At 37.0% G+C, this 14,816-nt stretch overlaps 1 protein-coding gene across 3 annotated transcripts in view; it reads left to right on the forward strand.

Moving 5' to 3' along the window:
* The window catches only part of SECISBP2 (SECIS binding protein 2), a 36,285-nt gene that overhangs the window by 15,920 nt on the left and 5,549 nt on the right, over positions 1-14,816 (forward strand). For 2 of the 3 annotated variants that reach the window (XM_067464460.1, XM_067464461.1), the window contains 8 exons: positions 694-851; positions 5,161-5,316; positions 7,393-7,497; positions 9,355-9,492; positions 9,684-9,816; positions 12,262-12,431; positions 13,059-13,194; positions 14,571-14,736. In XM_067464460.1, the coding sequence (XP_067320561.1) occupies positions 694-851; positions 5,161-5,316; positions 7,393-7,497; positions 9,355-9,492; positions 9,684-9,816; positions 12,262-12,431; positions 13,059-13,194; positions 14,571-14,736 (1,162 nt within the window). The remainder of the gene's footprint in view (positions 1-693; positions 852-5,160; positions 5,317-7,392; positions 7,498-9,354; positions 9,493-9,683; positions 9,817-12,261; positions 12,432-13,058; positions 13,195-14,570; positions 14,737-14,816) is intronic. The other variant, XM_060762032.2, reaches the window with a different exon arrangement.

Genomic DNA, 14,816 nt, shown 5'->3' on the forward strand with positions numbered 1-14,816 from the left:
AAGTTCAGAGAACAGTCACTCTTCTTACTTAATGAACAATAAAATCTCTTCTGGTTTTAAAGAGTAACTAGTTTGAAGTGGTAGGAATATGATCTCGGTTACTGGTGGTCTCTGCTTCTCATATCTCATACTTATCTTGATTGTCTCAGTTTCAATTTATTTTTCAAACTTTAGTCCTCTACTTTATTTGGATTTCAACTTCTGGAAGTCCCGGCAACCTGATCAATTATCTGGATTCCGGAGCTGAAGTCCAAAACATCTGGTCCAAGACATGCTAGTATGCAGATATAATAAGTAGTACTTAAGAATATCATCAAGGTGTTGTCGAAGACTTTCATGGCCGGAATCACTGGGATACTGTGAGTTTTCCAGGCTGTATGGCCATGTTCCAGAAGCATTCTCTCCTGATGCTTTGCCCACATCTATTATGGCAGACATCATAACCTCTGAGGATGCCTGCCATAGATGTGGGCAAAACGTCAGGAGAGAATGCTTCTGGAACATGGCCATACAACCTGGAAAACTCACAGCTACCCAATATCATCAAGGTCTACTTGTTTGAATAAGGTAAGATAGATGTATCTCTCAAAGTATTGTAGTGAGAAAATTTGACATAGTCTTTCTGAAGATATATTAGATTTAAAGTTTGAAGATTTTCACAAAATCTGAGCGGTGTGTTCTGTCAATTATCAGCTTCTCAGATACATCTAGATTATTTTACTGAGACACCCAAATCATGTGCCACTGTGCTGTCACAAACTCCAAAGAGAGCTGTTTCAACTCCAGCTGCAAGTCCTTCCACCAATCATTACGGAAATAAAGGAAAACAAGATGTGCTTGAGGATCATAAGGTAAGGCAGTTCACTTCCAAATCCTTTTAGGACTGTCTGAATTACTGTTATCTATTGGAATAGCAATTAATATTTCAGGTTAACACTCAGCCCTCAAATAACATTCTCATAAAATTAATTCTGGAGGAAATTGATGGCAGAATTTAAAGATGGAAAGAACCAATATAGGAATGGTGTTTTAGTCTTGGATCCTAACCCTGTTTCCTTAAGCTCATTTGTTCCTTTTATTTTTCTCCCTGATGCTTCTTGGTAATTCTTTTTCCAGTCTGCATTTTTGTTGTTCAAGCCATCCTTTTTTTTCTTCAATCTCTTTATCGTTTTTTTTCCGGATAAGCTTTCTAAACATGTGTTCTCCCTTTTCATTTTTTTTTCCTATGAATTCCCATTCTTTTTTATACCTGTTCTTTTTGCCATGGACTGAGATCACGTTTTTGCCTTGTGAGGGACACACTTTTTGCCATTCCACTCTTACACACCCCCCCTCTTTACTTCATTAAAAAATGAAGTAAAGAGTAACCCAGCTGCTTTTTAAAAACCTTTGCCTCAGCTTTCAGCATTCCAGCTTCCAAAAATGAAAAATTCAGTGTCTGTTTTCTTTTCCCAAAATCATCTTTGTTGGTTGGCTTGCAAGTAAATACGGATATTGCAGTCTCTTCATATCCTCAGCTGCCCTAGATTTTTACCCATTGTTTGTATTTTTCTTTTCCATTCTATACTGTAAACCTCTTGTCCCATTGCAGTATGTAGCTTTAGCCTCTATTTTAACTTCCTTCTGGTACACAATTATGATGTCCCCTTGATCTCCTTATTTTTCCAAACTACCTTAAAATATGAAATTTAAAACCCTTGAATGTTATTAAAAATTATTCTCTTTCCTCCAGCTTCTAAACTACAACTTTTTCCCCTCCTTCCTCATTTCACAATGGTCACTCGTTCCAGTCTGACTGTCTCTTCTCCATTTTTCCCCCCTGCTGCCCATTAGCTTTGGCTTCTGAACCTTGTTCTGACAACATTCCCCTTCTTTCCGCTTTGTATTTCCTTTTCAGATTAAGTTTATTTCAGATTATTGTTGTGTTATTGTGTTATATACTGATGTTTTTAATTCGTTAATTGTTTAACTATTGTAATTGTTTTTATAATTGTATGTATTTGGATGAGGCATCGAATTGTGCCTTCTTTTTGTAAGCCGCCCTGAGTCCCCCCTTGGGGGTGAGAAGGGCGGGGTATAAGCAACAGAAATAAAAATAAAATAAATAAATAAGTGATTACTTTGGCCAAAATCCAGCAGTATACATCTACTGGCAGATGGAAGCTATGTTAACAGATTTGGAGGGATGCAGTTCTTGTTCCCAAGCCACCAGTGGAACTCTTTCCTTTTCTTCCTAGGCCACATCACATTCCTGTTCTTGAAAATTTGGTTCTAGATTATTCACCAGTCCTTTGGATCAAGCACTGATGCTGTTCAGAGACTGTGTGGACAGAGGACCTGCATTGTTCTGGATCCTTTGATAGAATATTTCCTATCATCAGGAGTGCACTATTGGATCCTAATAGTTTCCTTTAAGATCTCTTTACTTTCCATTCCCCTTTTCAATCACTTTTCTTTCCACTAGGTGTTTCATTGTCTTTACTGACTTTTTATTATACTTTACTTTTTATTATAGAAAATATAATCCAACTACATTTCACTTTTTCTTTGCTGCTCCTTTTCCTTGGAGCTGTTCTTGCTACTTGAAATCTGTATGTCTTCCTCACAGTTGTTCAGAAAATACTGAGAAACCTAACTAATGACCCAAGCCTTTTTCCTTTTTTCGGTGTGTCCATTCCCTTTTCTGATGGTCCTGTATTTCTTAGCTTTTTATATTGAAAGGGTACATGCAAGTATTATTATAAGCTTCTGAACAACTTTGGCTTTAAGTTTATTTAATTATTATTATTATTATTATTATTATTATTATTAAATAAACTTAAAGCCAAAGTTGTTCAGAGTTGTTCAAAGTTGTTCAGTTGTTGTTATTATTATTATTATTATTATTATTATTATTATTATTGAGTAGTGTCACTAAATGATATACCATGTATCTAACCTGAACATTGATTATGGCAATTTTGCAACGTTAAAGTTTTGTTTTGTTTTATTTTTGCTATAAAATGTGAAAGACAGTGCTATCACTATCTGTGAATGTGTTCACTATATCAGTAAGATAAATTGCACTCACTGAAATAAAATTCTTTCACAAATACAGGTGTAGCACATTTCATGAGTCAACAGAGCAAGGATGGATAAAGTGTACCCCATGGGCCGTATGCAGCTGTCTAAGAATATTTTTCTAACTCTTGAGGCCCTGAGGTATCAAGAGCAATTTTGCTTTTTAAAGGCCAAAAATGATCTTTAGTAGACAAAAAGGGCCTTTCTACATATTTGATGCCCCTGCCATCAGATTCTTATATGAGACAGAATGAAATTTTGCAAAAAAAACCAAAACAAAATCCACCCCTCACAATTACTTCAGGTATGCTCTATGGGCCCAAGAAAGCCCCAAAATATACCCCTTTTCCTGTAAATGGTATTTGGGAGCATTTTTATTTTATGGGAGCAGGTGTGATGAATAAGTCCCCAGCAGTTATAACTGCTGAACAAAATGCCAGCCATTATCTGCACACCCCACCCCCCACCCCACCCCAAAAAAAGCTTTAAACAGTTAAGAACAAGCAAGATACAAACATAAAGAATGACATAAATACAATCAAGTCCTGGGCATAACTAATTAGTGACTTGTGCCTAAGAACAAAGAGAACATTCCAGTATCAAAAAAGGGGGACATTAGGGATTTCAGTGGCCATTGCATTAATATTTTATGCAAGCAGTATGATGCTCAAAATTTTGCAACCAAGAGTGAGAAATGTCAGATGTCCCAGCAAGGTTCAGGAAAGAAAAAGACGCTAGGGATCATTGTGCAAACATGTTTGATAATTGAGTGTGCCAAAGAATTTCAGAAGAAAATGTGCTTTATATATCATAGCAGAACCTTTTATTGTGTACATCATGAAGTCATAGGTTAGGAAATGGTTGTGCTATTGTATAATCTATATTTCTGACAAGAGGCTGCCATAAGGACATAATATGGAGAAACAGAATGCTTTCCAATTCAGGCAAGGCTGCATTTTGTTGCCTTGTTTGTTTACATTTTTCTCATGTCATGTGAAAAGCTGAATTAGAATTGGAGTAAGGAAATGTAAAAATTGGAAGAAGAGCCATCAATAATAGGTTACAATAGGCAGGTAGCACCATACTACCCGCTATTAGGATGCCTGTTGAGGAAAGCAAAGCAAATGTAATAGCAGAATTCCAGCAGAACTTGATGAAAACAAAAGTAGCAACCACGGTGGATAATGAAGATATTTAGATAGTCAAAGACTTCCTGTATCTTTACTCAGTCATAAATAAAAAGACTGTAGTCAAGAAATCCGAAGAGTAAAGTTTGAAAGCACAGAAAGGATTTTCCAAGTGGATTGAAATATCATTGAAAATCAAAGCTAGGGTCATCCATGCCATAGTATTTCTGATTTCTATGCGTGGTTGTAAAACTGTACAGTGTAGAATCAACTCATTTGAAATGTAGTACTAGAAGAGAGTTCTTTTGGTACACTGACTATGAAATTGATGAGCAAATCAAATCTGAAGTCTCCCTAGACGTGAAAATGATTAAACTGGGTCTCTTACTTTGGCGATACCATAATACAACATGACTCATTCAAAAAGGCTATGTTTGATTAAGTGGGAGGCGATAGGAGGAGGAGAAGACTGAGGTGAATAGTCTCAATCAAGGAAGCCACAGCCTTGGCTTTGCAATATCTCAACAGTCTGTAGATCATAGGATGTCCTTAAGATCTCTCATTCAGAGGTTTGTGATAGGCCAAGACCAACTTAATGGCAATTAACTACAACATGAGGCATGCAGCAGCCAAGAGTATGTTTATATTTTATTTGAGGAAAGTGCCTATTCCATTAGGAGTGTCTCCTTTCAAACAGTTTCCATATGATACATTAGGCACTCCTTTTGCGTTGTAAAATATCACCTTGCGTTATACTTTTTCAGTGTTTTGAAATAAAGAACTGCAGGGCCTTTGAACAGAAGGTATGAGGAGCCACATTAACTTCTTATACTTCTGCATTAGAAGCATTGAAATAAGATAATTATATTCTGTTTGTGAAAGGTTTAATCTCCGTTTCAGTTTACAGTTTTGCTGTGACAAAACTTTACTATTTTAATAATGTGTTAAAATATTTGTACTTATTTTTCAATAGTCAGAAACAAAAGGGAATGCTAGTGACAGTGAGCTGGAAGAAATAGTGGGGAAAAAGAAGAAGAAAAAGAGAAATAAGAAAAAAGCAAAAGCAAGTAGTGAAACAGAGAATGTTCCCAACAAGAGCATCATATATCAAGAACCTCCAAGAATTGAGGTACAGATTTTCATTTTCCTGCGACATCAAAGTTTGTGTGTGCCCTCCCAGGAATCACAGACCAATTTGGAGTTTGTAGAAATTCAGGAATAACTATGGCATACAATTGAATATGATTTTGCCTTAATTTCAAATTGGAAAGTTAATTTGACATATTTGTATAACAGGTAATTAAAAGTTCAAGCTTGTCTGTGGTACTTATAGCAGTTCATGTGAAAGAACGAGATTCAAGATTAAAGTAAAGGTTTCCCCTTGACATTAAGTCTAGTTGTGTCTGATTCTGGGGAGTGGTGCTCATCTCCATTCTAAGCCAAAGAGCCAACGTTGTATGTAGCCGCCTCCAAGGTCATTTGGCCAGCATGACTGCATGGAGTGTCGTTCCCTTCCCTCCATAGCAGTACCTATTGATCTACTCACATTAGCATGTTTTCAAACTTCTAAGGGTTGGCAGAAGCTGGGGCTAACAGTGGGAACTCACCCTGCTCTCTGGATTCGAACCACTGTCCATTCTGTCAGCAAGTTCACCAGCTCAGCGTTTTAACCTGCTGCGCCACCATGGGTTCATTTTCAGATTATGTTACCTATTAATCTTTGCATTGCTGTCCATGTTGACTAGCTCCTGCATAAGAGCAGAGAGCCCTTCTTTGTTCTGTTTGCTATCTAGTGCAGTACCCTATATAATGGTTACACTTTTTTATTAATCAGGATTAATAATTTCCATCTGAATGCCATTGCAACAGGCAGCATTATGTGGAATCATGCTGTCTCTTTCAAACTCAAATAAATAGTAACATTGCACAATTTGCTCCCTGCCAACCCAATTTATGTGATTAACGTAGATTAGTTGTGCTTTGATCAAAGGATGTAAATAGTCAGAGAACCTTATCTACATAAAGTTTTGGCTTTTGATTCTGAATGTATGGTCAGATTTCATTTTCAGTTTTTTTAAGACTAATTTTCATCAAAAATGCAAGCATTTTATGCCATCTTTCTCTTCTGAATTGATTTTTGCCAACTCCCCTCCTCATAAGGCTTGTTCTCCAGACCTTTGAACATTTTAGTCGCCCTCCTCTGGACACATTCCAGCTTAGAGTCAAAATCTCCCTTCAGTTGTGGTGCCCAGAATTGGACACAGTATTCCAGGTGTGGTCTGAACAAGGCAGAATAGAGGGGTAGCATGAATTTCTTGAATCTAGACACTGTACTTCTATTTATGCAGGCCAAAATCCCATTGGCTTTCTTAGCTGCTGCATTACATTGTTGGCTCATGTTTAACTTGTTGTCCATGAGGACTCCAATATCTTTTTCTTACATACTGCTATCAAGCCAGACATCCCCCTTTCTGCGTCTTTGCATTCCATTTTGTCTGGATCATGCCCTCTGATTCTTAATTCTATATAGTAAATTATTGCTAGATAGAATTGTGGCTTGGAGTGTGCAAAACACTTCAACAAGCACTTAAACAGTTCTGGTAGGATAGGTTAATATTTAAACTGTCGTATTGTATCGTCAAGGGGATTATGAAAAAGGCTTGCTTAAAGGTGGATCTACACTGTAAATTTAATATAGTTTGGCACTGTTTTGACTACCATGGTTCAATACTATGGAAGCCTGGGAGTTGTAGTTTCATGAGGCACCAGCACTATTTGGCTAAAGACCTTTTGGAACTACAATTCCCATAATTCCATAGCATTGAGCCATGGCAGTTAAATTGGTGTCAGTCTGTATTAATCCTTCAGTGTAGAAGCACCTTCAGTCTGTCTTACGGCAAAAGTGAGTTTCATTGTAGAGCTCAGATTTTTCCTATAATGTCACAGCAGCTCCAAAGTTATGAAGACTTTTTCCCTATGTGCTATAATTAATTCTGAATCTGTATTTGTGTTTCAGCAGGTTTATTATCAATAGAAGGGGGATCAGAATTTTATAATAAGATGCATAGAAATCCCACAATCCCAAATAATGTGATGGAATTGGAAAACCTCTGTTATGGAAAGTGTGTGTGTTTGTGTAGAGTACTCTGTAGTATAGGCTCGCAAATACCTCATTTTCCCAAATATTTTATTTTCATTTACTTAGGATGATGAGGAATTTCCAGACTTGTCAATGGCTGCTGATAAAAAGTACAAGCCAGGAACACCAAAATACTATTTCTCACCAGCAATTACTGGGAAGCAGAGTCAGGTAAGAATTGTGAGGGCTGGTTTTTATCTCTAACATAGCCACTGGATTTTCATTCATTTCCGTTTGCCCTTTTCCAGTCCTTTGACATCTAGATCTGGAACTTTAATAAATCTTCAACAAAGTGATCTTTTCAAAGTATATGCTGGTCATTTTGCTTACAAGGAAAATTTGTTTTGAACATGAGAGAAAAGGATCTCATTCCTTCGCGACAAGTTGCTTTTGAATATTTAATGTGTTGCTGGAAGTACGATAGATCATACTCAGCTGTTAATTCTGGAGTTGTTACTGCTAAATTATGTGTACTTTTTAGGAAACAGATAAGTCGTGTAAGAATGGTTATCTCTTCAGAATACAGAATTTAGAATATTGCCCCCACCTCATTTGAACAAACATTGAAATACTGAACATGAGTCCCTCTTTTAGCATTTTCATATGCAGTTATATCCAGACAGAAATAGGTCTGCAGATCATCAGCACCTCATTGTTATAATGGATCACAATAAGAACATACAGGCTTTCTCGATACCCAAGAGAGGCCAGGATTCTTGAGAAATACAAAATTTCTTTGCAAGCAATTTCCTGTTCACAGTAAGAGGCTCAGAAGTTAAAGACATGAATCAGTTTCAGGCCATACATATTGGAAACATCTTGGTGGCTATCAGTAAGGTCAAAAGTCTCTCCTATATGAATTAGAGGAGTTTCCATACATACAAGGGGGAGATTTCAAATATCTCTCTCCCTGATCTTTTTAAGTGCTTCTTGGAAGATCAAAGGGGACTGAAATAACAGTTGTTGTATGTGAAAAAGGATAGGTGGAATTCCAGTCATAGTTCCTTATATCAGGGGTGTAAAACTTATTTTCAGCCTTAATGTTGTCCCCAAAGGGCCGCTGAATCTATGGATACAAAAGGCCATATATACATTTTTTACATAGTAGTTTGTGTTCTTTAGCTCTTAGCCAATTTAGATCCCCAAATGTTATTGAATGCCAACTCCCATCACTTTTGAGCATTTGCAATGCGGACTGTAGATAATGGGAATTACTACACAATAGTACTTGTGACTCTGAGGCTGAGGAAAGATTAAAGGACATTTTAAAGTCAATCATCATATCCACAAGCCTTGTATCTAAATTCAAATTCACTATCCTGACTAAACAAAACAAACTATAGCCTTCCAGATGTATCACAACTCCCATCAGCTGTGGTCATGATGTTTAATGATGAGGAATAGAGGAGTTGTGGTCCAGCATCTGGGGACTCACATAAAACAACATGGAGGCTTGGTTTTGGCCTGTGGGTCTTGAGTTTGACCCACGTGCCGTAAATCTAAATCTGTAATGTTATTTTAAAGTTGATATTCTAAGGCCCGTCGCAAACTCTGTTCCTGCGAGAGAAAACCTTGCTAGCAAGTCCCTGACGTCACAAGACTCCGCCTCTCTCCCCGCCCCTTTCTCTGCCCCTTTCTCCATGCGAGCGTGGTTTTTCCTTTGCTAGGGCAGCATTGCCCGCATTTTCTCAGTTGGCAGAATTCAACTGAGAGAAAATGCGGGCAATGCTGCCCTAGCAAAGGAAAAACCACGCTCGCAAAGAGAAAGGGGCGGAGAAAGGGGCGGGGAGAGAGGCGCAGGCTCATGACGTCAGGGACTTGCTAGCAAGGTTTTCTCTCGCAGGAACAGAGTTTGCGACGGCTCTAAAATACGTTGACTTCTTACATGTGAATTCGATTAGCTTCCAGAAATACAAACTTTCTATCTTAGATCCGAGTATGAACTTGAGGTAGCAAATCTTAAAAGCACCACAATAGGAGAGCAGTTCAGTTTTAATAGTTCTTATATTGTATTTCTGTATTTCAAAGGTAATAGTAACAAAGGAATCTGAAGTTCATGATGGCAGCTTTCAGAATGAAAGGATAACACCCAAGCCAGATGTAACATCTGGGAGAAAAACAGGAAAACAAGTTTTATCTGGTCCAGTAGAAAAAAGGAAAACACAGGTAAAAAATCCCTTCCGATGTTTTGTTGGCTTGCTTATGAGCCAGATAAAGCTATAAATGTGTTCATGCTTTGTGTGTTATATACAACATGATTTTGCCTCAGAGTTGCTGTAATTTTGAAGTGATTTGAGGTCACACACCAACAACTTCACGTTCAAAGAGAAGACACCTATACCTTTCTTCCCCTATAGGAGACACCAAAGAGTGGTGGGAAGAAAAGTCACCTTCCTGTGCAACTTGATTTGGGGAATATGCTGGCTGCTTTGGAGCAGAAGCAACAGGCGGAAAAAACAAAACAGTCACCCAAACCTGTAGTCCTTTCAGGTACAAATGTCAAGGATGTTTTCATTATTAGTTTCAAAAGCAATACTTGGTGATTTGTTTGTGTGACTTTTTTGCATTTAATATCTCCTTAATAAATGTCAAAAGATTCAGCTCAATTCCTATTAGGAGGAGTCAATTGGATTCATGTTGTAAGGGCCAGAAAAAACTAATGAATACTTCGTATCATAAAAGCAGCCTTTAGCTTAATGGTATAGATGGATTTTTTAAAAAGATGTCAGCTTTTCAAAGAGTTGTGGTTATGACAGTATTTTTGTGTTGTTTCTCTCAAGCAGGTCAGATCATTGTTGTTTAAGGGCGATTGGCTTCCTTTTTTTTGTTCTTGCAGTTCAGAAGTTGCTGGGTATAGTTTGAAAAGCTTACAGGAGCATATTGCTTTGTCAGAATCTCATCAGTGTAAAGCTTCAGTGTAGAAGGAAGTCTGTATTATAAAGTAGCTGTTACTGGTCAAGCTTCAAGGATAATTCAAAATGCATTACTGTGTTTATTTGTAAGAAATATTTGTTTGATTTCTCTTACCCTGTTGGGGCTCCTCTGTTAATGCACTATAAATAGACAAACATTCTTTAGAAACAAATTAAAACTAAAGGTAAAGGTTTTCCCCAACATTACATCTAGTTGTATCCGACTCTGGGGGGTGGTGCTCATCTCCATTTCTAAGTCGAAGAGCCGGCGTTGTCCGCAGATGCCTTCAAGGTCATATGCAATGACTGCATGGAATGCCGTTAGCTTCCCGCAGAAGCGGTACCTATTGATCTACTCACATTTGCATGTTTTTGAACTGCTAGGTTGGCAGAAGCTGGGGCTAACAGTGGGAGCTCACCCCACTCCCTGGATTTGAACCGCCAACCTTACAGTCAGCAAGTTTACCAGCTCAGCGGTTTAACCTACTGCACCAACGGGGGGGGGGGAATTAAAACTAATGCCATATAATTCCTAAGATTGGTTTAAGCACTAAAGGTCATGCGTATATTTATTTAGTGACAGTACTCATAAAAGAGTATACCTGTAGTGCTATCTCAATGTATATTCATGGAAATTCTTTTTATCTTTGCTTTTCTAAAGTAGTGAAAAAGTTTTTGCATGAGATTTTTGCATTTTTCAGGTATTTACAGAATTTTGATTACAATTGTAATCTAGAAATTGAAAAGTTGGAATGAGAACAATAAAGAAGCTGTTAAATCAGAAATAGTATTGTGGGATTTTTAATGTATTGTACAGTGTGTCCATACGAAATCACATAATGCTCTTGTTCATAGTTCTAGAAGCCAATTGGGAAATAAAATTGGTATGATACGTCTCCACTGAGAAAAACTGGAAAGGCTGAGTGATCTGTAAATGTTATTTCCATATTACGAGCCTACAAAACTTTATCAAGTTTGAGAGTAAGCACATACCTAGAAGACCAACAGAAAAATTGCAAGCAACAAAAGAAACTCAAAAGAACTTATAATGGGAATAATACCTAGTAAGGATGGAAAAATAAAAAGATCAAGCACAATATGCTGTCATCTTAGTTACTGAACTAATTGTATGACTCAAAACTTATTTTTTTATACAAATATAGCAGGTTGAACAGAAGTACCAAAACCATTTGTATTACAAAGGTGCTTTCAAAAAATTGCCCTAGTGAATATGGTAGACAAACTTACAAGCATCGTATTTACTCAAGTATAAGCCGAGCTTTCCAGCCCTTTTTTAGGCAGAAAAAGCATCCCTCAGCTTATACTCGAGTCAATGTTATTCATTATTTTACTATTATTATTATTATTATTATTACATTTATTTTACTCTAGTTTTATTCTTACATTATTATTTTACTCTAGTTTTATTCTTACATTATTATTTTACTCTCTTTTTATCGTTAGTACATTTACATTATTTACTATATTATTTTTATTACATTTATTATTTTACTCTATTATTATTACATTTATTATTTTACTCTATTATTATTGGAAGGATATGTTACATCGAAGAAGATTAGAATAATGGTTGGACAGTCTCATCTTAAATTACAGTTTTATGTAAATATTGAAAAACATTTAACCTAGTGATGCCTCAATTAATGTAATTTTATTGGTATTATTTTGATTTTATTTTGAAATTTACCAGTAGCTGCTGCATTTCCCACCATCAGCTTATACTCAAGGCAATATGTTTTCCCCAGGTTTTTGTGCTAAAATTAGGTGCCTCGACTTATATTCAGGTTGGCTTATACTCACATATATATGGTAATATACTACGACAAGAAATTCATTTTACCATAATTGCTGGGTTTTTGATGTCACTTGTAAGTTAAATGTACTGCTAACATATGAGCTATATTCCAGTCTTAATATACTAGGGCAGAAATTGAGTCCAGCATATTTCTAGATCAGTGCGATGAGAGAGATCATCTCATAAAAATAATTGTATTGGTTTCAGTTGGTGGTGCAGTAACATTGCCGTCAAAAGAGTCTATGAAGCAAACAAAAAATCAACAGTTAAACCAAGGGAATTCTCCACATAACCCTTTGGACTCCAGTTCTCCGCTGATCAAGAAGGGCAAGCAGAGAGAGGTTCCTAAGGCAAAGAAGCCAACGTCGCTCAAAAAGGTACACGTCATTTAACTGTTTTCCAAGATCTAGTGTAGCTGTTAGTTCTGTGCCCTATCACTCCTTTATTTTACAATTCTTTAATTCCAAGCAAGTTGCATCTGTTTCCTTGTGGATGTATGTAAAGTTCTTCAAATTGTTGCTTCAGGAAAAATATTTCAAAGAACAATGTAGTCTAGAAAATCCTGAGGAGCAAATTTAATTGCATTTAAACCACTCCTAAATGAGAACAACCCACAGGAGATTTTAAAAATGGTCATGGATGGAGCAGTGCTGTGTGCATGTGCATCTGCCCCAGGGTAACACTAACACTGTCCTGTAAACAGCCTTAGTTTGCCCTCCGTACTGAGAGACTGCAACATCAATACATGTCTCTTCAGAAGACTTTCAAATGGCTCCAGGCCAAGAAACAGTTTCTAATCTGCATTCTTGTCCATAGTAGTAGTCTCTAAATAACAAGATGAATGGTGGGAGTTCAGCACTCCTAAAATTTGTCCACTTTTTCTGTTCTCCTCCATAGAAACTGGACTTTAAGAATTTTAAAGTCAGTCAACTTGTACCCACAAATGTTTGAGGGATAATTAACATTATTTGGGAAATTACATTGCATTACTTTTTTTGTTTCAGATCATTTTGAGGGAGAGAGAACAACGGAAGCAGCAGCACCTCTTAGAACAGATGGCAACACCCAAGGATAGTGATGCTGCTCAGGATGCAGAATCGACTGCGGAGAATCAGGGATATTCTGAAGACCACAAAGCAGGTACTTCAGGCTTCCATCTCTGAGCAGATGAATTGCAGAGGTGTTTCATGAAACACAGTCGTCATACTGTGGAATCAGATGTTAAAACTTGCACAAGGGCTGTTCAAACCATATTTGTTGCTCTCTTTGCCAATAACATTTTCATTTCTGTTTGAACAATGCATTGAAATTCAGTGTCAGCTCTTTGTTTTGCCATTCCAAGACATAAGCTGACGTTGAGGACTGGCTGCATCTGTTGTCCTTCATATAAGGAAAAAATGAATTCTTACCTCTGTCAAATTGAAGAGCAGATTGATTTTCCTTCTGACGTGAATCTTTAAAAGCCCAAAGTTAGTTAGAGGGTGCTTTTTATACCTTTCTCTACTTAACATATAATGACTTAAAAGGTTTGGAAAGTAAGCCTGATTGTTAGTCTACCAATTGCCACACATTTAAATATTCTAAGATGAACCAAATCTTCTTTTATTTGAATCCTTGCTGAAGATGAACTATCTCTTTTATTTTAAAAAAAGGTGCCACAATAACCAACACTGTAGACATAGCACTCTATCATTCAGCCTGCAGTAAACGCCTTAGGTATTTGCAACATAGATGATTGCATTTGTGAGTTATCTCTTCCTTCAAGGCACCACCCTGTTCCCTTACCTGGATAGGATTCTGCTGCAGTTGTCCTCTCTTCTAAAGGCCAAGACAGGCCACAGTAGTCATTCTGTTGATGCATGGATTCTTTGTCAGTCACAAAAAGGACATTTCTCCTCCTCAAGATTGATAATCTGTCCATGACCACTAAGAGACAGCAAGCTGATAACTACTGTACTATTCCAAATGTATCACGAGGATCTAGAAAACTATGTTTTCTGGCTTGGGTTGCTCTTCAAGATGTGAACCAACTTGATTGCAGTTGGAACTAGATGAGGTATCAGAGAACAGCAATTTTTACTGAAAGGACATTACATATCCTTGTTCTCTTGGGTGGTGACTAAAGCACAACTTAGTCTTCCCACTGTCTCACTAAGATGTTTTCCAAAATGAACCTTCATAAGACAGCAGTTGTACCCTGTTTTTTTAAAAAAGGAAGTTTGAAATGGAAAAAGTCTGTTGAGACATAGTCATGCATTTATTTATTTCTGCTTGTCTAGTCTTCTTATGTCTCTGTTGTATTTTGCAGTCTTTACACATGGATTTAGAATTAGAATTACTTTAAATATTACTTTTACACAAAATAGGATAAAAATAACTTTCACATCCAAATAGTTATGTGGCGTATTGGTTTCATTTTGTTAGTGTGTCATTTGACTGAAATTGAAATAAGTGTATAGTTTATAATCCGAACCTGAAGTTCCTTATCAATTAAAATATATCCCTCTTCCCTTTACATTTAGAGAACTTGGAAGATACTTCTATAGATCCTGAAATTTTGGCTCAAGGTGGTCCAGAAGTAGACCTGAAATGTACAGAACTCGATGGCTCCACAGAAAATGCCCTAGAACCAGTACAGCTGAAATCCAATCTTCCCAAAATTCATAGCCGGAGATTCAGAGAGTAAGTGTGTTTTGTGGCAGTAACTCCATATCAATACTGTATAGGAAGTGCCCAAGTTACAAACATTGACTTACAAACGA

The sequence above is a fragment of the Anolis sagrei genome, chromosome 2 (assembly GCF_037176765.1).
Source record: "Anolis sagrei isolate rAnoSag1 chromosome 2, rAnoSag1.mat, whole genome shotgun sequence".
Classification (NCBI taxonomy): domain Eukaryota; kingdom Metazoa; phylum Chordata; class Lepidosauria; order Squamata; family Dactyloidae; genus Anolis; species Anolis sagrei.